Source organism: Leuresthes tenuis, unplaced genomic scaffold, assembly GCF_036924035.1.
Source record: "Leuresthes tenuis unplaced genomic scaffold, fLeuTen1.0.hap1 SCAF_11, whole genome shotgun sequence".
NCBI lineage: Eukaryota > Metazoa > Chordata > Actinopteri > Atheriniformes > Atherinopsidae > Leuresthes > Leuresthes tenuis.
Window position 1 is genome coordinate 16,079,035 of NW_027325365.1, and position 25,022 is coordinate 16,104,056.

Sequence of the window (25,022 nt, forward strand, 5' to 3'; positions counted from 1 at the left end):
CAAATGCACTGCTATATCGCTACAAATCCACCTTCACTTGAATACAATAAATATACGGCCTACCTTTGGAGACTCGTCTGACATGCTGAACATTTTATCAAAGTCACTTGGACTTTTCTTCAGAGTCTGGTCAGCAGGCAGCGTGTTGTCATTGTAAGATGATACGAACTTAAAGTCACTGGTTCTGGAGCCTGTTGTCAGGTAGGCGTCATAATTATAAGTGCTGCGTAAAGTTCCTGTGCCGTCAACATCGGCGTAATTAGGAGGGAGATAAGCGCTGGGGATGGCAACTGCTCCATCAAACAACAGTCTGGGCTTTCTCCTGCGACAAAACCTCACACCCAGGATGATGATGATGAAGGTCAGAAAGAAGGTGGACACAGACACCAGCGCGATGATCAGGTAAGAGGTCAGTTTGGAGTTCTTCTCATCATAAGATATATCCTTCAGTTCTGGCACCTCAGCCAAGTTATCAGAAATAAGTAAATACATGGCACAGGTGGCAGACAGAGAGGGCTGTCCGTTATCTTTCACTGACACAATAAGGTTCTGTTTCATGCTGTCAGATTCGGAAATGTCCCGCTGTGTCCTGATCTCTCCGCTGTGGAGACCAATACTGAAAAGTCCCGGATCAGTGGATTTGACTATATGATAGGACAGCCAGGCGTTCTGTCCGGAGTCCGCGTCCACCGCTATCACTTTGGACACCAGAGAGCCTCCATGAGCAGCTTTGGGGACCAGCTCGGTCATGAAGGAGCTGCCCTCGGGGGCGGGGTACAGTATCTGAGGAGAGTTGTCATTCACATCCGATATGAACACACTGACGCTCACGTTGCTGCTGAGAGGAGGAGAACCGTTGTCTCTGGCCATCACGTGGACTTTAAAACTCCTGAACTGTTCATAATCAAATGACCTCACAGCGTGGATCACCCCCGTGTCTCCGTTAACAGACAGATAGGAGGACACCGGGGCACCGTTCACCTCACCAGGTAACAGAGAATAAATCACTGTACCGTTCTGTCTCCAGTCGGGGTCTCGAGCAGTAACGGAACATAAAGTGGAGCCAGGTTTGTTATTTTCACTCACATATGCGCTGTAGGACTGTTCCTCAAACACAGGTGGGTTGTCGTTGATGTCAGCTACAGATAACTGAACAGTTTTAGAGGAGGACAGAGGTGGAGAGCCCTCATCAGTGGCAGTGATTGTAATATTGTAATCAGTCACTAGTTCACGGTCAAGCTGTCCTGTGGTCACCAGAGAATAATAATTTTTAATAGAAGAAACCAACTTAAAAGGAACGCCCTGTTGGATGGAGCAGCGGACTTGTCCGTTTATCTCAAAGTCTCTGTCCTGCACGTTAATGATTCCCACCTCAGTACCAGGTGAGACATTCTCAGGTATGGGGTTATTCATTGATTTCATGCTAATTCCAGGTGGGTTATCATTAACATCAGATAACTCAATTATCACTTTTGAGTCTGAACTGAGACCATATCCGTCTTTGGCATCCACACGCATTTCGTAAACTGACTCTTCTTCAAAGTCTAAATGTCCTATTACTTTTATTTCTCCGGTGGTATGATTTAAAGCAAATACTCTTCTGCCACCTTCTGATATACGACTTATCTCATAAGTCACGTCACCATTTAAACCCGCATCTGCATCACTAGCAGTCACTTTAATCACTACAGTATCTAGAGGAGCGTTTTCAGGGATAACAGCCTCATACACAGCCTGATTAAAAACTGGAGAGTTATCATTCGCATCCAGGACAGTCACGTGCACAGTAGCAGTACCGGTTCTTTTAGGGATACCTCCATCTAGTGCACTTACAAGTAGTCTAAGTTGCTGCTCTTCCTCGCGGTCCAATTCCTTGACCAACACAAGTTCTGCAAACATCCCTCCATCTTTTTTTGATTGAGTTCTCAGCTCTAAATAACTGTTCATCTGCAACTCATAGCTTTGCAAAGCGTTTTGCCCAATGTCTTGATCGTGCGCCTCCAATAAACGGAATCGGGATCCTTTTACAGCCAATTCATTGATTTCTATTTTGATTTCATCTTTAGCAAAAAGTGGTGGATTATCATTAATATCGTGTATTTGTAGTACAATGCGGTGTAACTCAAGTGGAGCCTCTAAGATGATTTCAGATTTGATAAGACAAGAGGCCTTCTCGCCACAAAGCGCCTCTCTGTCAATCCTCTCAGCAACAATCAAATCTCCATTGTTAATCTTTATGTCACAGTATCGCTTACGGTTCAGCTCGCTGTCAATACGGGCCTTTCGAGCAGACAATTTCTCCACACTCAGTCCGAGGTCTCTTGCTATATTTCCAATGACAGATCCCGGTTTCATTTCCTCAGGAATAGAATAGCTTAAATCGCCATAGCCGATGTGAACCAACTGAAGAAAGAAAGCAAAGCTATACAGCAGACCAGGCATCGAACGTCTATTGTGTTCCATAATGAGACAATTAAAAACAAAAACAGACTATCCAAAACTGCTGAATGCTGACAAATATGTCCGTTCCAAAAAGGTGCGGTCAAGACGACGTTGTCAGTTATTCAGCAAAAAATAAGTAAAAGCCCATCCCAGCGCATAGTCTGATAAGGAGAAGGTCTAGTTTATGGTAAAAAAAAGCACGAGTAAAGGGTGGATGTGTTTCCTCTGCTGGTGAACAGCGACACTTAGAGTTTAGTGTCATTTGTGCAGCTGAAAAATCACCCTTATCCTGTATACAATGCTATTGTTTTCATACTTCATTTGAGTGTATATTGACAGTGATCAGTGTGCAAAATGAAAAAGCCAGAAGTATTTAAGTCCGTGAATTGTAACAAAGATTTAGGTGCAGAAATAGACGACAACATCCGTTATTTATTTGAAAAAAAAACTACCAATCAGTTGAACAAAAAGCCACTATATTTTCTAACTTCCAGGTTACACTGCTATGTATTTTATTCATCTGGTCGTAGTTCCAGAGGTTTTTTTAAATAATTCCTTCATACTTTGAATTTTTCTGTATTGATTTATTGCAATGTTTGCTTTTGAGATGGATTTGTGTTTGGAAAGTGCAATACAAATAAAGCTAGCTTGAGCTGAGCTCCTCTTCGTAAAAAAGAAACAATTTTCAGCCAAGCTCAGCCACTTTTAATATGGAAATATTACAAGAAAAAACTATGACAACAAAAAACCTTGATGTAGATCCATGTAACTCCAGCATACAACTTGAAAGGCCAGAAACAATGAGAAGTGAGTATATATATATATTTAAAGTACTGCAGAAAGAAATTGGTGCAATTGCATAAGTAAGGTGTAAAAACTACAAACTTCATGCCAGGGCTTAAATACAAAAAAAAGAAAGAAAATTACTAAGAAATGCAGTATCACAACATAACAGGAATTCAAATCTTTACTCGGCATAAAAATGAAAAAGTTCAAATAAATCATGTGTGAGAGTGCAGAATAAGTTAGTGAATCTTGTAAATTATCATCACAATGAGGACCTGCATTTATGCACACAAAACATCTCCATGGAAAGGAATTATCTTAAACTGATGTTAGAAACCAATGGACTGCACACTGTCAGTCTACCTAAAAACATTATTCAGTGTAAGCATATGACTCATGTGGATAGGATAGGTACAGGGTAGAGACTAAACTAAACTGAGGAAGAGCCAGTTAGCTCGAGCAGCTAAAGACTGTTTGTTTGTTCATTATTTATTTTTCAGGTTGTATGTGAAATATTTAAAAGTGCAAATAATAGATTAAGAAAAGGATTCCATATAAAAATGACGTCAGGGTGTTTAAACAGTATCGTGTTAATTCATGTGAGACTTGTGTTATATACTTTGCATTAAGAAAAACAGTCAAAACTGATTGTACAATTTTGGGACTTATCTGTTAGCTAAGCCTTCTCTTTAGCTATCTAAAATCGTGAAATGAATAGAATTTAGTCCCAGTGTTGTTTATATTTGGCATCAGATGCATTTGTCACTTTCTGATAAGCAAAGTCATAGTATCTTACATTCAATCAAAAATTGTGTAATTAGATGTTTGATACATTAATGTTATTTGGTTGATTAGATTATAACTTCAACCACCTAATCACTGTAATTGTATCTTTATTTGTGTTCAAAAAACCATTTTCAATCCTCATACCTCAAAAGGACTTATTATATACAACACATACAATCTTCAAGGGCCTTGACATATAGCTATGTCTAAAACCATTGCTATGCAAAATAGAGCAGGAAAACTTGCATAACAAAGGAATTTCTGATATTTTTTAAAATATCTCTTATGTGTAATACTGACATGTAAAAAAAGATCAGAAATTAATCTTGAATGTTCCTACCTCTGGATATTCATCAGACACTCCAAAAACTTCAGCAAAGTCTGTTGGACTTTTCTTCAGAGTCCGGTCAGCAGGCAGCGTGTTGTCATTGTAAGATGATACAAACTTAAAGTCACTGGTTCTGGAGCCTGTTGTCAGGTAGGCGTCATAATTGTAAGTGCTGCGTAAAGTCCCTGTGCCGTCAACGTCGGCGTAATTAGGAGGGAGATAAGCGCTGGGGATGGCAACTGCTCCATCAAACAACAGTCTGGGCTTTCTCCTGCGACAAAACCTCACACCCAGGATGATGATGATGAAGGTCAGAAAGAAGGTGGACACAGACACCAGAGCGACGATCAGGTAAGAGGTCAGTTTGGAGTTCTTCTCATCATAAGAAATATCCTTCAGTTCTGGCACCTCAGCCAAGTTATCAGAAATAAGTAAATACATGGCACAGGTGGCAGACAGAGAGGGCTGTCCGTTATCTTTCACTGACACAATAAGGTTCTGTTTCATGCTGTCAGATTCGGAAATGTCCCGCTGTGTCCTGATCTCTCCGCTGTGGAGACCAATGCTGAAAAGTCCCGGATCAGTGGATTTGACTATATGATAGGACAGCCAGGCGTTCTGTCCGGAGTCCGCGTCCACCGCTATCACTTTGGACACCAGAGAGCCTCCGTGTGCAGCTTTGGGGACCAGCTCGGTCATGAAGGAGCTGCCCTCCGGGGCGGGGTACAGTATCTGAGGAGAGTTGTCATTCACATCCGATATGAACACACTGACGCTCACGTTGCTGCTGAGAGGAGGAGAACCGTTGTCTCTGGCCATCACGTGGACTTTAAAACTCCTGAATTGTTCATAATCAAACGACCTCACAGCGTGGATCACCCCCGTGTCTCCGTTAACAGACAGATAGGAGGACACCGGGGCACCGTTCACCTCACCAGGTAACAGAGAATAAATCACTGTACCGTTTTGTCTCCAGTCGGGGTCTCGAGCAGTAACGGAACATAAAGTGGAGCCAGGTTTGTTATTTTCACTCACATATGCGCTGTAGGACTGTTCCTCAAACACAGGTGGGTTATCGTTGATATCAGCTACAGATAACTGAACAGTTTTAGAGGAGGACAGAGGTGGAGAGCCCTCATCAGTGGCAGTGATTGTAATGTTGTAATCAGACACTAGTTCCCGGTCCAGCTGTCCTGTGGTCACCAGAGAATAATAGTTTTTGATTGAAGGAACCAACTTAAAGGGGACGCTTTGCTGAATGAAGGAGCGGACCTGCCCGTTTCTATCAGAGTCTCTATCCTGCACGTTAATGATGCCCACCTCTGTACCAACTGACACGTTCTCAGGTATGGGGTTAGACAAAGATTTGAAATAGATCACTGGAGCATTATCATTCACATCAGTGATATCTATCATAACTTTTGCATACGAGGTTAGTCCTAAACCATCTTTGGCTTTCACTCTCATTTCAAACGAATTAATTTCTTCATAATCAATCACACCAGTTATTTTAATGTCTCCTGATTTGGAATCAATAGCGAAAACATTTACATCGTTATCAGGTACGTGACCAAACTGATATGTTACATCTCCATTCACTCCTTCATCTGCGTCAGTAGCACTAACTTTAATCACTATTGTATCTGGAGGAGAGTTTTCAGGCAGACTGGCTTTATAAACGGCCTGACTGAACACTGGGGCGTTATCATTAGCATCCAGCACAGTGACGTGGATGACTACGGTACCTGATCTCTGAGGAGATCCACCATCAAGAGCTGTGAGAAGTAGATCCATCTCTTTTTGCTTTTCTCGATCAAGTTTATTTTCTAGAACCAGTTCAACTTTATTGTTTTCAGCCACGAGAATAAAATTATCATTCTTTTGTAGGATGTATCTTTGGACTGCATTTTGACCTATGTCTGCGTCATGGGCCTCGTCGATCGAGAAGCGATTACCTCTGTCTGCTGACTCGCTTATTTCCATCGTTATGAAATTATCATTGAACTGGGGCGAGTTATCGTTCACATCCTGGATATGAAGACTAACACGATGAAGCTCTAAAGGATTTTCAAGTACTAAGTCTACATTCAAAACACACGAGGGTTTCTTGCCACAAAAGCTTTCTCTGTCGATTCTCTCCACTGTAATTAAATCTCCGGTATTCAGCTTTATGTCACAATACCTTTTTCGAGTGCCCTGAACATCAACACGGGCTTGCCTTGAAGATAGAGTCCTCATATCAACACCAAGATCCTTGGCTATATTTCCAATAACAGACTCCTGTTTAATCTCTTCCGGGAGAGAATAACTCAGATCCCCACAAACTGGGCCGATCGTTCCAGCAAACAAAGCAACGAAGAAGATTGGACCAAGCGCTGAAAATCCTTTGTTTCCCATCATGTCCAAAAAAAGGCACCAAACTGTATTCAATGCTGTTCAATGCAAAGAAACACTATAAAAACAGTTAGGTGATCCAACGGTTAGTACTGAGAAGGAATCAGATCTCATACATGAATTCCACTTGTTCTCTGGGTATTTCAACTGAAATCTAGGAAGCAATGGTGGGTGGAGTGGTCAAAGATAATTTTCTATCAGCCAATAGCGACATCTTGAGTCGAATTTTATGTTTATACACTGATAGGATTAAATATACCTCAATAAAGAAAAAGTCATATTTACAAGTTAGTTATAAAAGAAAAACAATTACCTATATTTAAAAAACTACACCACGATGTACCTAAAAGTCACCAAATGTTTTAGTAAAATACTCTATATATGGAAGAACATACCTTAAAATCAAACTGTAAGAGATCACAGTGTTCCGAGACAGTCCGCTCAAATACAGCAATTCAAAAGATTAATCGGTGCTGAATACTCTTTCATTATTACACTTATAGGAACAAAAAGAATAGCAAGATGCTGAGATTGGGTTAAATCTGAAAACGTAACCGCAGAGGGAGGAAAAAATTACTTCCCCAATAAAACTTGCGTTTATGTGCAGATGGACTTTTTCAGCACCAAGTGCAGATCCCTTCAGAATCTAACAAGACTTTAAGGTTGTAGACACGTAATGTTAATTTTTGCTACGAATTTTAACAAGTGTCTTGGTTGGATACGAACCGTGTTCTCAGGCAGATAGTTTATGATTAGATTCAACAAAGATCTAATAAGCATTTTTTTACCTGATTATGAAACAGGACTCCTCACGAAGTCATATTGAAAAGAAAGTTTGAAAAATGAGGTGATCTCAAGAAATGGAAAAGAAACGATAATGTCTAACATAATGGAGAATTGTTATCCTTGCAAAATATTAAGTGAAGTATAGTTGACGATAAATTAAAAACTCAAGCTGAATTCAAAAGCAAAAGTTTGATTTAAAAAAAGGAAAAAAAAACTGTTTTGATATTGAGAGGCACATGGAGAGACACTGAAAAACTAGATGGAAAAACAGGCAGATGGAATGGTCTCCTACCTCTTCAGATGCTTCCAAATCTTCAAAGGGATCAGTAAAGTCTGATGGACTTTTCTTCAGAGTCTGGTCAGCAGGCAGCGTGTTGTCATTGTAAGATGATACAAACTTAAAGTCACTGGTTCTGGAGCCTGTTGTCAGGTAGGCGTCATAATTGTAAGTGCTGCGTAAAGTTCCTGTGCCGTCAACATCGGCGTAATTAGGAGGGAGATAAGCGCTGGGGATGGCAACTGCTCCATCAAACAACAGTCTGGGCTTTCTCCTGCGACAAAACCTCACACCCAGGATAATGATGATGAAGGTCAGAAAGAAGGTGGACACAGACACCAGCGCGATGATCAGGTAAGAGGTCAGTTTGGAGTTCTTCTCATCATAAGAAATATCCTTCAGTTCTGGCACCTCAGCCAAGTTATCAGAAATAAGTAAATACATGGCACAGGTGGCAGACAGAGAGGGCTGTCCGTTATCTTTCACTGACACAATAAGGTTCTGTTTCATGCTGTCAGATTCGGAAATGTCCCGCTGTGTCCTGATCTCTCCGCTGTGGAGACCAATACTGAAAAGTCCCGGATCAGTGGATTTGACTATATGATAGGAAAGCCAGGCGTTCTGTCCGGAGTCCGCGTCCACCGCTATCACTTTGGACACCAGAGAGCCTCCGTGTGCAGCTTTGGGGACCAGCTCGGTCATGAAGGAGCTGCCCTCCGGGGCGGGGTACAGTATCTGAGGAGAGTTGTCATTCACATCCGATATGAACACACTGACGCTCACGTTACTGCTGAGAGGAGGAGAACCGTTGTCTCTGGCCATCACGTGGACTTTAAAACTCCTGAACTGTTCATAATCAAACGACCTCACAGCGTGGATCACCCCCGTGTCTCCGTTAACAGACAGATAGGAGGACACCGGGGCACCGTTCACCTCACCAGGTAACAGAGAATAAATCACTGTACCGTTCTGTCTCCAGTCGGGGTCTCGAGCACTAACGGAACATAACGTGGAGCCAGGTTTGTTATTTTCACTCACATATGCGCTGTAGGACTGTTCCTCAAACACAGGTGGGTTATCGTTGATATCAGCTACAGATAACTGAACAGTTTTAGAGGAGGACAGAGGTGGAGAGCCCTCATCAGTGGCAGTGATTGTAATATTGTAATCAGTCACTAGTTCACGGTCAAGCTGTCCTGTGGTCACCAGAGAATAATAGTTTTTAATTGAAGGAATCAAATTGAAAGGGACGCTTTGCTGAATGGAGCAGTGGACCTGTCGGTTATTCTCAGAGTCTCTGTCCTGCACGTTAATGATGCCCACCTCTGTACCAGGTGACACGTTCTCAGGTATGGGGTTAGACAAAGATTTTAAATAGATCACTGGAGCGTTATCATTCATATCCGTGACATCAATAAACACCTTGGCATAAGAAGCTAGTCCTAAACCGTCTTTAGCTTGTACTCTCATTTCAAACGAACTAATTTCTTCATAATCAATCACACCAGTTACTCGAATTTCCCCTGTTCTCGGATCAATAGCGAAAACATTTACATCTTCGTCAGAAACATGACCAAAGTCATATGTCACATCTCCATTCACACCTTCATCTGCATCAGTAGCACTAACTTGAATCACTATTGTATCTGGAGGAGAGTTTTCAGCCAGACTGGCTTTATAAACGTCCTGACTAAACACTGGGGCGTTATCATTAGCATCCAGCACAGTGACGTGGATGACTACGGTACCTGATCTGTGAGGAGATCCACCATCCAAAGCTGTCAGAATTAGATCTATCTCTTTTTGCTTTTCTCGATCAAGTGTATTCTCCAGAACCAGTTCAACCTTGCTGCTGTCAAAAACAAGAATAAAATGGTGGTTCTTTTCTAACATGTATCTTTGGACAGCATTTTGACCTATATCTGCGTCATGGGCCTCCATGATCGAGAAGCGGGTGTCCTTGTCTGCCGATTCTCTGATTTCCATTTCAATTAAATTTTCTCTGAATTTTGGTGAGTTGTCGTTCACATCCTGGATATGAAGACTAACACGATGAAGCTCTAAAGGATTTTCTAACACCAGATCTACTGTCATGAGACACGAGGGTTTCTTTCCACAAATGTTTTCTCTGTCGATTCTCTCCGACGTAATTAAATCCCCGGTATTCATGTTTATACCACAGTAGCGCTTCCGAGTTCCTTCATAATCAAGACGAGCTTTCCGGGAAGATAACGTCCTCAAATCAAGCCCGAGATCCTTGGCTATATTTCCAATAACAGAATCTCGTTTCAACTCCTCTGGAAAGGAATAACTCAGATCTCCTTTCACGAGATGAATTGGATCAACAAGGAAAATAAAGCAGAGGCTCAGACGGAGCGCTGAAAATCCTTTGTCTCCCATCTGGGTTTATAAACGTGCTCGGATTTTTGTAACTTTAGTGCCTTGTTGGGAAAAAATTAAATGTCTCCAAATGTAGACATTTGTCAAACACCGTTAATGTTCACGGTCTTAAATGATCTGAAATTTAAGCTCATCTCTATCGAAGCTGCTGCTGACTATGAAGCAGTGGGTGGAGAGGTGAGCGTTATCGTTGTGCTGATCACTAGCGACACCCTGAGTCACTTTTAATGTTCACAGTTGAATTTATAGAATTTTGTTTCCGAGGACAATCCCAAAAGACATGAAGACAACATCCACTCTTCATAGGTTTATTTTTCTTTTCTTTTTTTTTATCGAAATAGCATGTGATACAATCCCTGTGATCAATTATATGTGAAATGTATACGAATTGATCAACCTTGAACGTTTGAGCTAAATGAAATATACTTTTTCATGTTTCGACTTAACACGATATGTTATGTTTGTTCTAGCACCTTTCAAGCCGCGATGATTCTGAAATTTGATGACTATAACAACAACTGTACACTGCTAATGCCTTGGAAAGCAGGAGAAATCCTTAGAAAGAATGATTACTATTTACAATTTTCATACCATAATACGTCAAACTGCGTATTAATGTTTTACATCAGGACAGCACATTACGGTTAAGGGTGAAGAACAAGAATCAATATCTTTCACAACATATACAGTCATTGAATTATCAAAACTGACATTGCATCGCTAAAAAACTTAAAACATCTAGAGTTGCACTTGAACCCCTGTGGTGTGTTTCAGAACCACGGACAGATACCATGACATGAGGCGCCGCTGAAAGCTTTGAAAAAATGACCATCGTTACCGTTGCCCAGACAAGCAAAAACAGTTTCACAATCAAAAATACTACTATATAATTGACGTTAAACCAGCAGACCCATAATGTCAGGCAAACTAAGGAATATAAGCTTATTTTTTAAATTAACTGGTGGAGGTGTTTTACACTTAGTAATGACTGAGAACAGCGTTGAAACAGACATAGTAAAGCTTCGCAAGAATCTATTCAGAACTAAATTTTAGTTGTTGAAAGGAACACTCAGAAGCAGGTCACTTGTTGTCACTGATTTTAAAATGTTTGAAGGTCAAATGGTATCATAAAATATAGGCAAAATGGCAGCTATGTGCAAAAAGCTTCATTATCAAGACGAAATGAGCAACTGTGAGAACACATTTTACAAAGACAACACCAAAACCTTTTGGAGCTGATGATATCAATACATTCCAATCACAAAGACAGTTAATATTGCTGAAAAGCCAAGCGTCTACTGTGAGGTGTGTCGAACTTCTCCTACCTCTTCAGATGCTTCCAAATCTTCAAAGGGATCAGTAAAGTCTGATGGAATTTTCTTCAGGGTCTGGTCAGCAGGCAGCGTGTTGTCATTGTAAGATGATACAAACTTAAAGTCACTGGTTCTGGAGCCTGTTGTCAGGTAGGCGTCATAATTGTAAGTGCTGCGTAAAGTTCCTGTGCCGTCAACATCGGCGTAATTAGGAGGGAGATAAGCGCTGGGGATGGCAACTGCTCCATCAAACAACAGCCTGGGCTTTCTCCTGCGACAAAACCTCACACCCAGGATGATGATGATGAAGGTCAGAAAGAAGGTGGACACAGACACCAGCGCGATGATCAGGTAAGAGGTCAGTTTGGAGTTCTTCTCATCATAAGAAATATCCTTCAGTTCTGGCACCTCAGCCAAGTTATCAGAAATAAGTAAATACATGGCACAGGTGGCAGACAGAGAGGGCTGTCCGTTATCTTTCACTGACACAATAAGGTTCTGTTTCATACTGTCAGATTCGGAAATGCCCCGCTGTGTCCTGATCTCTCCGCTGTGGAGGCCAATACTGAAAAGTCCCGGATCAGTGGATTTTGCTATATGATAGGACAGCCAGGCGTTCTGTCCGGAGTCCGCGTCCACCGCTATCACTTTGGACACCAGAGAGCCTCCATGAGCAGCTTTGGGGACCAGCTCGGTCATGAAGGAGCTGCCCTCAGGGGCGGGGTACAGTATCTGAGGAGAGTTGTCATTCACATCCGATATGAACACACTGACGCTCACATTGCTGCTGAGAGGAGGAGAACCGTTGTCTCTGGCCATCACGTGGACTTTAAAACTCCTGAACTGTTCATAATCAAACGACCTCACAGCGTGGATCACCCCCGTGTCTCCGTTAACAGACAGATAGGAGGACACCGGGGCACCGTTCACCTCACCAGGTAACAGAGAATAAATCACTGTACCGTTCTGTCTCCAGTCGGGGTCTCGAGCAGTAACGGAACATAAAGTGGAGCCAGGTTTGTTATTTTCACTCACATATGCGCTGTAGGACTGTTCCTCAAACGCAGGTGGGTTGTCGTTGATGTCAGCTACAGATAACTGAACAGTTTTAGAGGAGGACAGAGGTGGAGAGCCCTCATCAGTGGCAGTGATTGTAATGTTGTAATCAGTTACTAGTTCCCGGTCCAGCTGTCCTGTGGTCACCAGAGAATAATAATTTTTAATTGACGGAATCAACTTGAAAGGGGCGTTTTGCTGAATGAAGCAGCGGACCTTCCCGTTTCTGTCAGAGTCTCTGTCCTGCACGTTAATGATGCCCACCTCTGTACCAGGCGACACGTTCTCAGGTACTACATGATAAAGGGAGTTGAGGTAAATTGATGGCGAATTATCATTTACATCAGTCACATCTATTAACAATTTCGTGTAAGAGGTTAGTCCTAAACCGTCTTTAGCTTGTACTCTCATTTCAAAATAACTAATTTCTTCATAATCAATCACACCAGTTGCTCGAATTTCCCCTGTTTTCGGATCAATAGCGAAAACATTTACATCGTCATCAGATACATGACCAAACTGAAATGTCACATCGCCATTCACGCCTTCATCTGCGTCAGTAGCACTAACTTGAATCACTATTGTATCTGGAGGACAGTTTTCTGGCAGACTGGCTTTATAAACGTCCTGACTAAACACTGGGGCGTTATCATTAGCATCCAGCACAGTGACGTGGATGACTACGGTACCTGATCTCTGAGGAGATCCACCATCTAGAGCTGTGAGAAGTAGATCCATCTCTTTTTGCTTTTCCCGATCGAGTTTATTTTCCAGAACCAGTTCAACCTTGTTGCTGTCAACCGCGAGAATAAAGTTGTCATTTTTTCGCAAGATATACCGTTGAACAGCATTTTGACCTATATCTGCGTCATGGGCCTCCTCGATCGAGAAGCGATTACCTTTATCAGCCGACTCTCTTATTTCCATTTCAATTGAATTTTCTCTGAATTTTGGTGAGTTGTCGTTCACATCCTGGATATGAAGACTAACACGATGAAGCTCTAAAGGATTTTCTAACACCAGATCTACTGTCATGATACACGATGGTTTCTTTCCACAAAGGCTTTCTCTGTCGATTCTCTCCGACGTAATTAAATCCCCGGTATTCATGTTAATGCCACAGTAGCGCTTTCGAGTTTCCTCATAATTCACACGGGCTTTTCTGAAAGATAAGGTCTTCAGATCAACACCAAAATCCTTGGCTATATTTCCAACAACAGACTCCCGTTTCATTTCTTCTGGGAAAGAATAACTCAGATCGCCTTTAGCGAGGTGCAGCGTCAAAATAAAGGAAGCAAAACAAAGAGTTCGACGAAGCGTTGAATATCTTTTGTCTCCCATTTGGACGGATAAAGCTCCTCAGCTGATTAAGACAAAACACGGTTTGGAGCAACCAAACAGCATTTGCTACAAATGAGCAATAGTCAAAGCTTCCCCAGTATTGCAACAGATCTTAAATGTTCGGAAATTCAACCACCTCTTTGGGAAATCAGCACGACTGGTCTATGCAGTCGTGGGTGGAGTAGTGCAATTTTTCTACTTATATTTCTGTAAGCCAACAGCGGCACCGTGAGTCATTTTTTAGGCTTTACACCAGTATGCAATTACATGTTCTAAGCAACGTTTAAATATCCAAAATTTATCATCAACAGATGTCGTTTTAAAGACTTACTATATGTCCAATGTGATATGCTCAGTAAAATCAAGGCGATACTGCAAAAGCTAAAAAAAGGAATTCATGTTTGTGAACCACGGAGCATCGTCATATGTTACTTTTACCAAAATGTCTTCATGCTGTTTAACAGTTAGTGAGTGATGGATAGAGATATTACTGTATCCTATTTGAGCCCCTGACATAAAAAAAAGTACACGTTGAAAACAACTGTAATCTTCACTAACTCATTTATAACGGGCTCCACGATATTGTGGTAGTTCGTACTGTTGCCTCGGTGTTGGCACCATCATAGACTTGTGACCTGGTCAGGGTGTACCCCGCTTCTCACCCAACAACAACGGAATTGCTCCCACCCTCCAGCCAAACATTAATTGGATTAAGCCGGTATGGAAAATGAACAAAAGTTTCACACTGTATCATAGCTTCATTACGGAGAAAGTTTGTGTTCAGTTGCACCCGAGCTCCTGATCAGTGTTTCAGCACCATGGACAGGGACCTTGTGATTTGACACGGCAGAAGAAAAAAAAAACTCTTGGGTTGAAACGAGCACGGCACTTCTATGCCCCTCGTTATTAAATAAACGACCATGTGTTGCAATCGCTGAGGCAAAAAAACCATTGTCAAGATTAAACTGGAAAAAAAGTATGTGTATTTTCTGTGCTGGCCATGGTCGGTCTGATTGAACTAACACAAAGTGAATCATTTTATTTTCTTAAATAGTGAAATAGTACCACTTAAGTAAATATGGAGTTACATATATATTACTTGATGAGTGTGACTGAATAATTAGCGAGAAATAAAAATCAGAATACCAAATTAAACAATCCCGTGGGAGTTTTAAGATTTAACAAAATTACAGTCATCTAGAAATTAATAAAGCTCCGTGTAACAGTGAAATAAATTAGCTGGAGAAAGCATTTTAGTGTCATACCTCTTCAGATGTTTCCAAATCTTCAAAGGGATCAGTAAAGTCTGTTGGACTTTTCTTCAGAGTCTGGTCAGCAGGCAGCGTGTTGTCATTGTAAGATGATACAAACTTAAAGTCACTGGTTCTGGAGCCTGTTGTCAGGTAGGCGTCATAATTGTAAGTGCTGCGTAAAGTTCCTGTGCCGTCAACATCTGCGTAATTAGGAGGGAGATAAGCGCTGGGGATGGCAACTGCTCCATCAAACAACAGTCTGGGCTTTCTCCTGCGACAAAACCTCACACCCAGGATGATGATGATGAAGGTAAGAAAGAAGGTGGACACAGACACCAGCGCAATTATCAGGTAAGAGGTCAGTTTGGAGTTCTTCTCATCATAAGAAATATCCTTCAGTTCTGGCACCTCAGCCAAGTTATCAGAAATAAGTAAATACATGGCACAGGTGGCAGACAGAGAGGGCTGTCCGTTATCTTTCACTGACACAATAAGGTTCTGTTTCATGCTGTCAGATTCAGAAATGTCCCGCTGTGTCCTGATCTCTCCGCTGTAGAGACCAATACTGAAAAGTCCCGGATTTGACTATATGATAGGAAAGCCAGGCGTTCTGTCCGGAGTCCGTGTCCACCGCTATCACTTTGGACACCAGAGAGCCAGCTCGGTCATGAAGGAGCTGCCCTCAGGGGCGGGGTACAGTATCTGTGGAGAGTTGTCATTCACATCCGATATGAACACACTGACGCTCACGTTGCTGCTGAGAGGAGGAGAACCGTTGTCTCTGGCCATCACGTGGACTTTAAAACTCCTGAATTGTTCATAATCGAACGACCTCACAGCGTGGATCACCCCCGTGTCTCCGTTAACAGACAGATAGGAGGACACCGGGGCACCGTTCACCTCACCAGGTAACAGAGAATAAATCACTGTACCGTTCTGTCTCCAGTCGGGGTCTCGAGCAGTGACGGAACATAAAGTGGAGCCAGGTTTGTTATTTTCACTCACATATGCGCTGTAGGACTGTTCCTCAAACACAGGTGGGTTGTCGTTGACGTCAGCTACAGATAACTGAACAGTTTTAGAGGAGGAAAGAGGTGGAGAGCCCTCATCAGTGGCAGTGATTGTAATGTTGTAATCAGACACTAGTTCACGGTCCAGCTGTCCTGTGGTCACCAGAGAATAATAGTTTTTAATTGACGGAATCAACTTAAAAGGGACGCTTTGCTGAATGAAGCAGCGGACCTGTTGGTTATTCTCAGAGTCTCTGTCCTGCACATTAATGATGCCAACCTCTGTACCAGGTGACACGTTCTCAGGTATGGGGTTAGACAAAGATTTTAAATAGATCACTGGAGCGTTATCATTCACATCGATAATATCAATCACAACTTTGGTGTAAGAGGTTAGACCTAAGCCATCTTTAGCTTCAACTCTCATTTCGAAAGAACCCATTTCTTCAAAGTCAATCTTACCAGTTGCTCGAATTTCCCCTGTTTTCGGATCAATAGCGAAAACATTTATATTTATATCTTCGTCTCTCTTTCTCTGTCGATTATCTCCGATGTAATTAAATCCCCGGTACTCATGTTAATACCACAGTAGCGCTTCCGAGTTCCCTCATAATCTAGACGAGATTTCCGGGAAGATAACGTCCTCAAATCAAGTCCAAGATCCTTGGCTATATTTCCAATAACAGAATCTCGTTTCAGCTCCTCTGGAAAAAAATAACTCAGATCTCCTTTCACGAGGTTTAGTGTAACAATAATGGAAGCAAAGCAGAGGATCAGACAAAGTGCTGAAAATCCTTTGTCTCCCATCGTCGGAAAAGATATTATTTCCACGGTTTGTCCAAATTAGGTTCCAGGACAAAACCTGTGTTCTATATAAGAGCAAAAATCCCAGCAGTAGAAAAAGCAATGAAATTCGTGGAATGAATGTATTCTACTGAGAAAAATGCACCTAACATTAAGGCAGTAACAGTGGGTGGAGATGTCTTTTCTGCCTTTGTACTGGCCCACAGCGACACCATGAGTCTCTTTTTATTACTTACAACCACAGTATTCTCAAGTCTAAACATGCCTCCTCCTAATCTACATTCAGGCGATCAGAAGCTTATGTAAACCATGGATCTTCCAACTATGAATATTATTTAATGAATACTATTTCAGTGTGTACATTTCAAATACTTTATTGACATCATGTCCAGTGTACACAATTGGGAGGCTGTAGTTCAGAAAATACAGTGGCTGTCCTTCAGTCGAACGATTGCTGGTTCAGTTTCCTTGGGAAAGATTTTCAAAATTAAATAAATAAAAAATAGAGCCTTCTTTTTTGTTGTCAAATTGTCAGTCATTTTGGATAAAATATAAAGCATTTCAATAAATATTAAGCATTATATATTTAATTTCATATTCAGAATTACTGGTAAAGTGCAACCACATTTTTATCCACATATTACAAAAAATGGTTGTGGTAAATATTTTTGTGATATTTTCACCTGTATAAAGTAGCTGAGAATAAAATAAAAACCTAAAAGACTTTATTAGAACTTAAGCTCCGAAAAGTTCAATTGTAATTATACATCAAAAGCAAAATAATATAAAATTCTTCATACTGATTTGAAGCTTTCTAATAGGTGGTTTCAGGACCATGGACAGAGACAACAGTACTTTTATAGAAGAGGTGGGCCTGTTCAAACACCCAAGTGTAAAATTTGGTCTCTGTCAGTCTCATAAGCTCTTTCAGAATGCAATTTCCCATTATCACAAACTTCATTGGTGGCATCAAAAACCACACTGAAATAAAAAGATTTAAAAAACAACAAGAGTGTCTGAACAAGCTCACAGAACTGTAAAACATAGTTTTTAACGTTTCATCATCACAGAACACTTTTGTGTATTCCTGCTTTGTCTTTCCAGTCACCAACATCCCTCCTTACAATTAAAACATAAATCATTATTTGCTTTTATATCAATATTTTATTTGAATTGCCTTTTAAAATGTCCTCAATAACAAAATGAAGCACGGCCAATCTAATAAAATGAAATCAATATAAATTATAAAATGCATTCAGCAATACAAGAAAAGTCATAGTCCACAAGGTCACACCTAATCTTCACAAACACAAAACAAATCCTCATTTTAATCTCATTAAAAAAAATGTTCTCATGATAGGTTGTTTTCAAAGAGAAATATAAAATTTCATGACAAAATTCACACTATTCCACATATTCTTCTTGCTTACCAGAACCTGCCCCCTATAGACTAACACAATAACCCCACTAAAGCAGCCAAACCATCTGATGTTTAAAAGAACTCTTTAAACTAAAATACCTATACATTTAGGAACTCTAAATTGCCTGTTTGGGGCAAAAGCTTGTATTCTTCAATTAAGTTGTTAAATATCACAGGATATAACAAATGTATGAAAGTCTGAGCATGTCCTTATTATGACCCTTATGTATGTAATGTTACAGAAGTTAAGTTACAAAAGTTCAATGTTTTTTTTCTACTTTATTTACTCTGTAGTCACTACTCTCTGACGGACACTATCAAAACCTGTTTACCTTTGGTATGCTTGGTACTGAAGCCTGTAACTGGATTTTCATCAACTTTTAGCCTTTCAGCTACTCATCTTCTGGTCAGCAGCTTTTTCATGGTAATGCCTTTATTCAGTTCCCCAACAAATCTCTCACCCTGTGCGAAACTTGAAAGCCAGAATACATTTATGTATGCTTCAGTGTACTTCTCGGGTCAAACTTTTCTCCTGTATCCCAATTAAAAACAATACATCCATATCCCAACCCTACCCTTTGTCTAACAATAACAACCACTCTCCAGCTTTCTTCCCTTAATGGTAAATGTCATGACTCAGCAGTTTAGCTAAAGCCACAGCAAACATTATCTCAGCTACTGTTTCATCATCAACAACACACAAATCAGCCGATTCAGGAGTGATATTTGAATTGCGGACTGTAAAAAAAATGTGTAATGCTGTATGGTAATGTTATACTTTGGCAGTGTCACATCAGTACTTGTCATAATTCTAAATGATCGTGAAACAATTTCATGTTTCTTTCCTTGTGAATAAATTTATGGACATTTTATCTTCCTTTAGACATAAAACAAAAATCTAACTTTCACCGAAAAATAATGAGAAAGGCTTCATCAATATGATCTAAATGATCCACTAGTTTTCTGTCGAGATTTACAGAAATCTGAGGAGGGAAATATGACATCAGATTTAATTTGATTGTTCAAAAATTACTTTGTAGTTATGATATATGGGCCATGGTGCAAATTAACAACCAATTAACAAAGCAATTTGGACAGTTCAAAGTGCAAGTTTCTCTTAAACTACAGGTGGGAAAAAAGGTAAAACAAAACAAAATAAAATGTTGTCTAATCTTAATAGATTGTAAAGTAGTGATTGCAGACAAGTAAACACACCTATCCTCTTAGATGCAACACATTTTTGAGTCTCCATCCTCTCTGCAGATGTTGTGTCCTTCTGGATTGGTTTTACTTTATGAGAAGCAAAAACCAAAATGTTTTTTTTGTGTCAACTTTCTTGAAGGAATGCTGAAGAAATGTTACCAAGTTGTCTGACTAACATAGTTTTTCACATTTGTCAAACAAAGCTGTGAATATATATTGAAACTTTTTACTTCCAAAGTTAATCTGAAAGGCAAAATCCCCCCTCTTACCATTTCTGTTCTCCTATAGGCTACCATGGTGAAGACTTATCAAGTCCGTTTATTTGCTGAAATCAGTTGAAATTGGCAGCTCTGCCAATCGTTTCTGGACAGACAAATCTAACTTTTAAACGGGAGTGAGAAAATAAATGTTACAGAAGAAAAAAAACTGGGAAAAGTTTTATTTTCACTGTAGTCTATACATTGCAAATCATTAAGACAGAGCCATTTTAATGACTGACCAAAGATTAACCTTCATTACTACCGCTTTCTGGCAATGTCAAAATGGAGTATTTGAATGTTACAATTCCATGTCAATGATATATTTTGCATTTCAACTTTTGAGTGTAAAATATTACCCGACTGTTCGAGTATGCCCACTCTCATACTCTTATTTAAAAAGATGGTCCCTGTCTTTAGTACTCTGCCTTACCTCAAGCATGATTGTTGTTTCCTAAATGATAGAGGATTGCTTTTAATCAAAACTCCCAATATGAATAGTTTTATGTAATTAATGTGGAGTGGCTGACAATTTGCCAGACAGACAGTATGTTGGAGCTAGGACTATGTTATGACAGTGGTTCTAAATCACAGTCATGAGTGGTCAGAACTGTGGGAATGAGAGAATGTGTAGAATACCATGAGTATGGTTTTTGCACGTTCCCCCTGTGTCTGTGTGCCTCCATGTGCTCCAGCTTAATCTCACAATCGACACACATACATACTATCCTTTCAATTCTTCTTATTATTATGAATTTTATTCTGTGAAACTGGTGAAACTGGTGAAACCTGCTACAAAACTAGTCACACAATATTACATGCACAAATCCTTCGTTCATTCAATGTTCTTTTTGATACAATGCGCACCACAGGAAAAAGAAATGGAGATATTTACGGTTCTCTTTTCTTTACTGACTTACAGTTAAAATATTTCTATAAAGCAAAGACAAAAACTGAAAAAAAAGAAAAAAAGAGTAAATATTTAAGAAAAATATTATATATTGAATTATATGACTTCTTCAAACAACTTTTCTAACTGGCTTGTTGCAATATGATCCAAAGTGCTGTAATATCTTAACCAGGAGATGGCGCCTTTTGCTTAGGACTCCTGTGGATACAGCAAGTGTAGCAAATAGGAATGAATGACTGAGGCAGTGTGCTTGTCATTAAAAGCATTTCATACAAAGTCTTTTATCATTCACATCACTGTTAACGGTTTCCAAAATCTCTGATATTATCAAAACAAGGTAATCTAGGTCAGTGTTCTTGGTAGATTCAACTAACCGAAAGAGCTATATGGGAGAGCTTTTCAAACATTGACCAAGGAAATGTCCACGTCCTGTGTGCTCTGCATCGTAGTTCATGTACTCCAACAGTTCTGGTCTACCCCCCATTTCATAGTGGGGAGGGAATGCTCTCTGCTTTTGAGTCTATTAAGTGTTGATTTTTTTTAAGAATACTTCCTTCTCATATAGATATAGACACACACACACACACGAGTATATATTATATTGATATTTATACTACAGATGGAGATGCTGATAACAGTGATTGGAAACCAATTCTAGCCTTGTTCTTCAGATGTCCATCACCATGCTCTAAGCAAAGTTTGAGGCGGTAGCATGTGTTATATGGTTTTCCCTCTTAACTAAAGGTGGATTCTTATTCCTCTGTATTCCCTGGGTGGAGTCAACTAAGTTACATTAAAAATAACAATATCTTTTCATACACATATGGTCTACACATACATATATAAAAAGAAAAAAGCAGAAATTGCATTATAAATTTAAATGAAAAGTCGCCCCAAGAACTGAAAAGGAAAAGAAAGATGACCTCCATAAAACACTATCAAAGTAAAGATTACCCTTGGCTTCAATTGATATTTTAGCCACTAGTAAGTCAGCTAAAACAAGCTAATTTGTTTGAATCATGACTGCATAATTTTCAACCTCCCGTCTCATCCTGTTTTATTCACTCTCTTGCAACTTCACCCCTCACACAGATTGTCTCTGCAGTGAAATGTGTAATGCATTTTTTGCCACAGGCCAATATTATTGTGCGCATTAATCTCACCATCTTCATTCAACTCACTCCATTTTGCCTTTGTCGGCAGGATGGTGGTTTTGCTGAGTCACAGCAGTGGGCAACATTTCCAGCCAACTGAAGCACTGACACAAACACATTCACCCTTCACCCTTCACAATAATATAAGATGCACTTAAGACATTCTATCATGGTTTTATATTTTATCATATTTCTCATAATCAAATTACTGTATATTCTCCTATTTGGCCTTCATCTGTTATAGTTCACTCCTTATTGCAATTGCGGAAATGGACCCATGCTCTGCATAATATTGTGCAGTCTGTGTTTATGTTGTCTTTGAACAATTTACATTTGTGTCTGTCCTGGCCAAAACATAAAGAGCAGGAGGACAAAGGCCCACAGCTTCACTTTCTATTCACTCTGCCATAGTAAATATCCATATTCATTAGGCAGGGATCCGCTGCTGTGCAGACCAAACACTGCAGGCTACTTTCTTAACACCGAGTCAACCAGCTTGTTTGTTAATTTGTTGGTATTTCTAAAGTTAGCTAAAATTCAGAACCACCAGTAAACATTTTGTAAATGCTCATGGGAATATGTAACTACAGGCATTTAGAGCATGTGGGTGTTTATTGTTATTTGTTTTAAGCACTTTTCTTCTTTTTCTTTTTTCTTAAACATGGAACTGTTCACTCAAAAATTAAGTATTTGAATGAACATTAAAAACTCATGGAAAGGATTTTCACATGATTATTTTGTTTTATTTCAACATTATGCAATTCTGTTATTCCAATTTAATGTACTAGGGTCAAACCAACTTAATGATGATTCAGCTGTCTTAGTGACACAAAGTATTCACTTATGGGTGAGAGAATACTTTTGGAAATATATATATATATATATATATATATAGCTCAGATTTACTGCATAGATATAACAAAGCAACACTGCAACTCTAAAACCTACATTGCCCAACTCACCCATCACTTCCATGCATTGTAGAACAATCAAAACGCTGTTGTTGCAGCTTCTGGTCAAACGACACAAATTCCAAAGAGTGTCTCCGCTATGGCAGAAGTGGTAGTTTTATCAACATCCTATAAACAAAAAGAAAACAAATATATAAATAGAAATAATAAAGAATGATTTTTCACTTATGTTCATATGTTCGATAGGAATCCAAACGCATACATATATCAGTTTACAAAAAACCCAAGACAGAAATGGAATGCACAAAAAAAATCCACTGAGACTTTGGTCATATCCTTGGTGAAGTAACAGGTAAATTAACATAACAGGTAATCCTTCAACAGTTTCTCTGGATGGATTTTCACTCAGGTATACACAAAGACCTTTGAAGATGCATTCTCTTCTGATTTCAATAGTCACAGCGCTTCACAGCATCAGCCTCACTAAGCAGATCAGGAAAAAATAAAAAGGAAAAACATCTCACCAAACCAGCAGTGTGGGTTAGACCATTTTTAACTACCGATATACTGCATGTTAATCCTTCTGGGATAGTCAGCATTTTTAAACATATGTCAGACATAAGTCTTTATTATTTTACAAATATTTACTATTTTGTGTTTTAATTTAATCATGCAATAGCCGACTTTATAAAGAAAACCCAAAAAAAGAAACTGGGATATTTGTTAATTGTAAATAAAAACAGAATGCAAGGATTTGCAACTCTCCCATACTTTATTTACAAAAAAAAAAAAAATAGAGGAAAGCAGACAAACTATTTCAAATGAGAGCAGGTGTTATCTTAAGAAAAGTATTAGCTCATTTTGAATTTGATTAACTGGCCTATCTGTGGTCCAGACCTTTCACCATTTCAAAACATTTGGTTCATGATAAAATGAGAAGTAAAACATGATGATTAGGGTTGCCAACTGTTTCTAAATACGGAACGATTCCGTTTTTCAAGGGAGGGTTGGCAACCCTATATATAATACATTCTTTCGGGTACAGCCAAACTGGCTATGTATATGTGTTAGGTTAATCACAAGACCTTTAACTGAAGAGGCTATGCGTTTCTGTTTTCCCCTGTCATGTCAGCCCATAATGGTTACGTTCGCTAACGACATTAGTAATATTGTCCCACTTACATGTGTTTGTTAGTTAACACTGCATAAACTGTCTTAAACAAATAAATAAACAAACAAATAACAGTGAACAAATACCACTGGAAGACATGGACAAAATGATGGTGACTTTGTGCACATGATATAATTCCCATTGAGACATATAACACGTCCCATCTTACCTTGTCAAAATAAGCGCGCGGTGCTGCCATCTTCCGTATTTTGCTTCATTGATTTTCCCGCTGATTTGAGATCTCGCGTGATCTCACGATATCGCGTCCATGGCAGTATCATGTTATCTCAGCATGACTCTCAGCAACAAATGTGAAGTTGTTCATGCAGATCGTAAATTATCAAATTATTTTCACTTTGAAAACATGAAATTATTTCGTTCAAATTATATCTAAAAATCTTGTAAATTTAAAAATCCCCCAGTGTCACCTTTTTTTAATGGTTCATAACAATCAAATGTCAGTAAGAAGTTTGAGTCAGTTTGTGGTGTTGCATAGTCAAATTAGCATCCACAGTGATGTGTTTTCAGTGCTGTATGCCACAGACACACCCATGACCCCATCCTGGGAGCCCTGTTTCAACTCCCCTGTGTTTGCTAAGTATATAATTCTGTTGCTATAGAAACTATTCTCCAAATAGCTGTAACCATGGAAACGTTTTTTTTTCTCCAAGAGTGGAGAAAACAGGAGAGTGAAAAGATGTTGTGTGCAGTCATTTCAATGTGAACTCAAACTTTTGTCTCCGTCTCTGCAGAAAAGATAAATGCCAAAACTTTAGTCGAGAGTTCTTTGACTTTATCTTTTTCAAGAGAAGCCTCTGTATACCAAGCTCATCCACCCTGTCACTGTATAACAAAACTGGAAATCTGTGTGGTTTAAACAGGTTTAAATTGCGTTACAGGAAACTATGAAACTACCTGCCAGAGTAGATGACCAGATAAACATATTTATTATCAATGCTTTATCTTATCCAGATCATCATGAATTATGTATCTCTATTGTGTGTGTGTGTGTTTTTTTTG

The 25,022-nt window shown here is 39.6% G+C and overlaps 2 protein-coding genes and 2 pseudogenes across 5 annotated transcripts in view; all 4 read right to left on the reverse strand.

Moving 5' to 3' along the window:
* LOC140318082 (protocadherin gamma-C5-like) overlaps positions 1-10,199 on the reverse strand; it is a 259,247-nt gene extending 249,048 nt beyond the window's left edge. For 2 of the 4 annotated variants that reach the window (XM_072395745.1, XM_072395730.1), the window contains exon 1: positions 7,815-10,199. In XM_072395745.1, coding sequence (XP_072251846.1) covers positions 7,815-10,199 — 2,385 coding nt within the window. Of the gene's footprint in view, positions 1-4,354; positions 6,743-7,814 lie in introns of those variants that run through there. The other 2 variants (XM_072395743.1, XM_072395724.1) reach the window with 1 other exon arrangement.
* Positions 34-2,442, reverse strand: LOC140318543 (protocadherin gamma-A6-like). Its single transcript, XM_072396367.1, has one exon. It carries the CDS (start codon positions 2,440-2,442, stop codon positions 34-36), a length of 2,409 nt encoding a protein of 802 aa, XP_072252468.1.
* A 1,295-nt stretch (positions 10,200-11,494) lies between the features above and the next one.
* LOC140317781 (protocadherin gamma-A11 pseudogene) lies at positions 11,495-13,992 on the reverse strand (annotated as a pseudogene).
* Positions 13,993-15,168: 1,176 nt separating this feature from the next.
* LOC140317782 (protocadherin gamma-A12-like) lies at positions 15,169-24,201 on the reverse strand (annotated as a pseudogene).
* Positions 24,202-25,022: the final 821 nt, after the last annotated feature.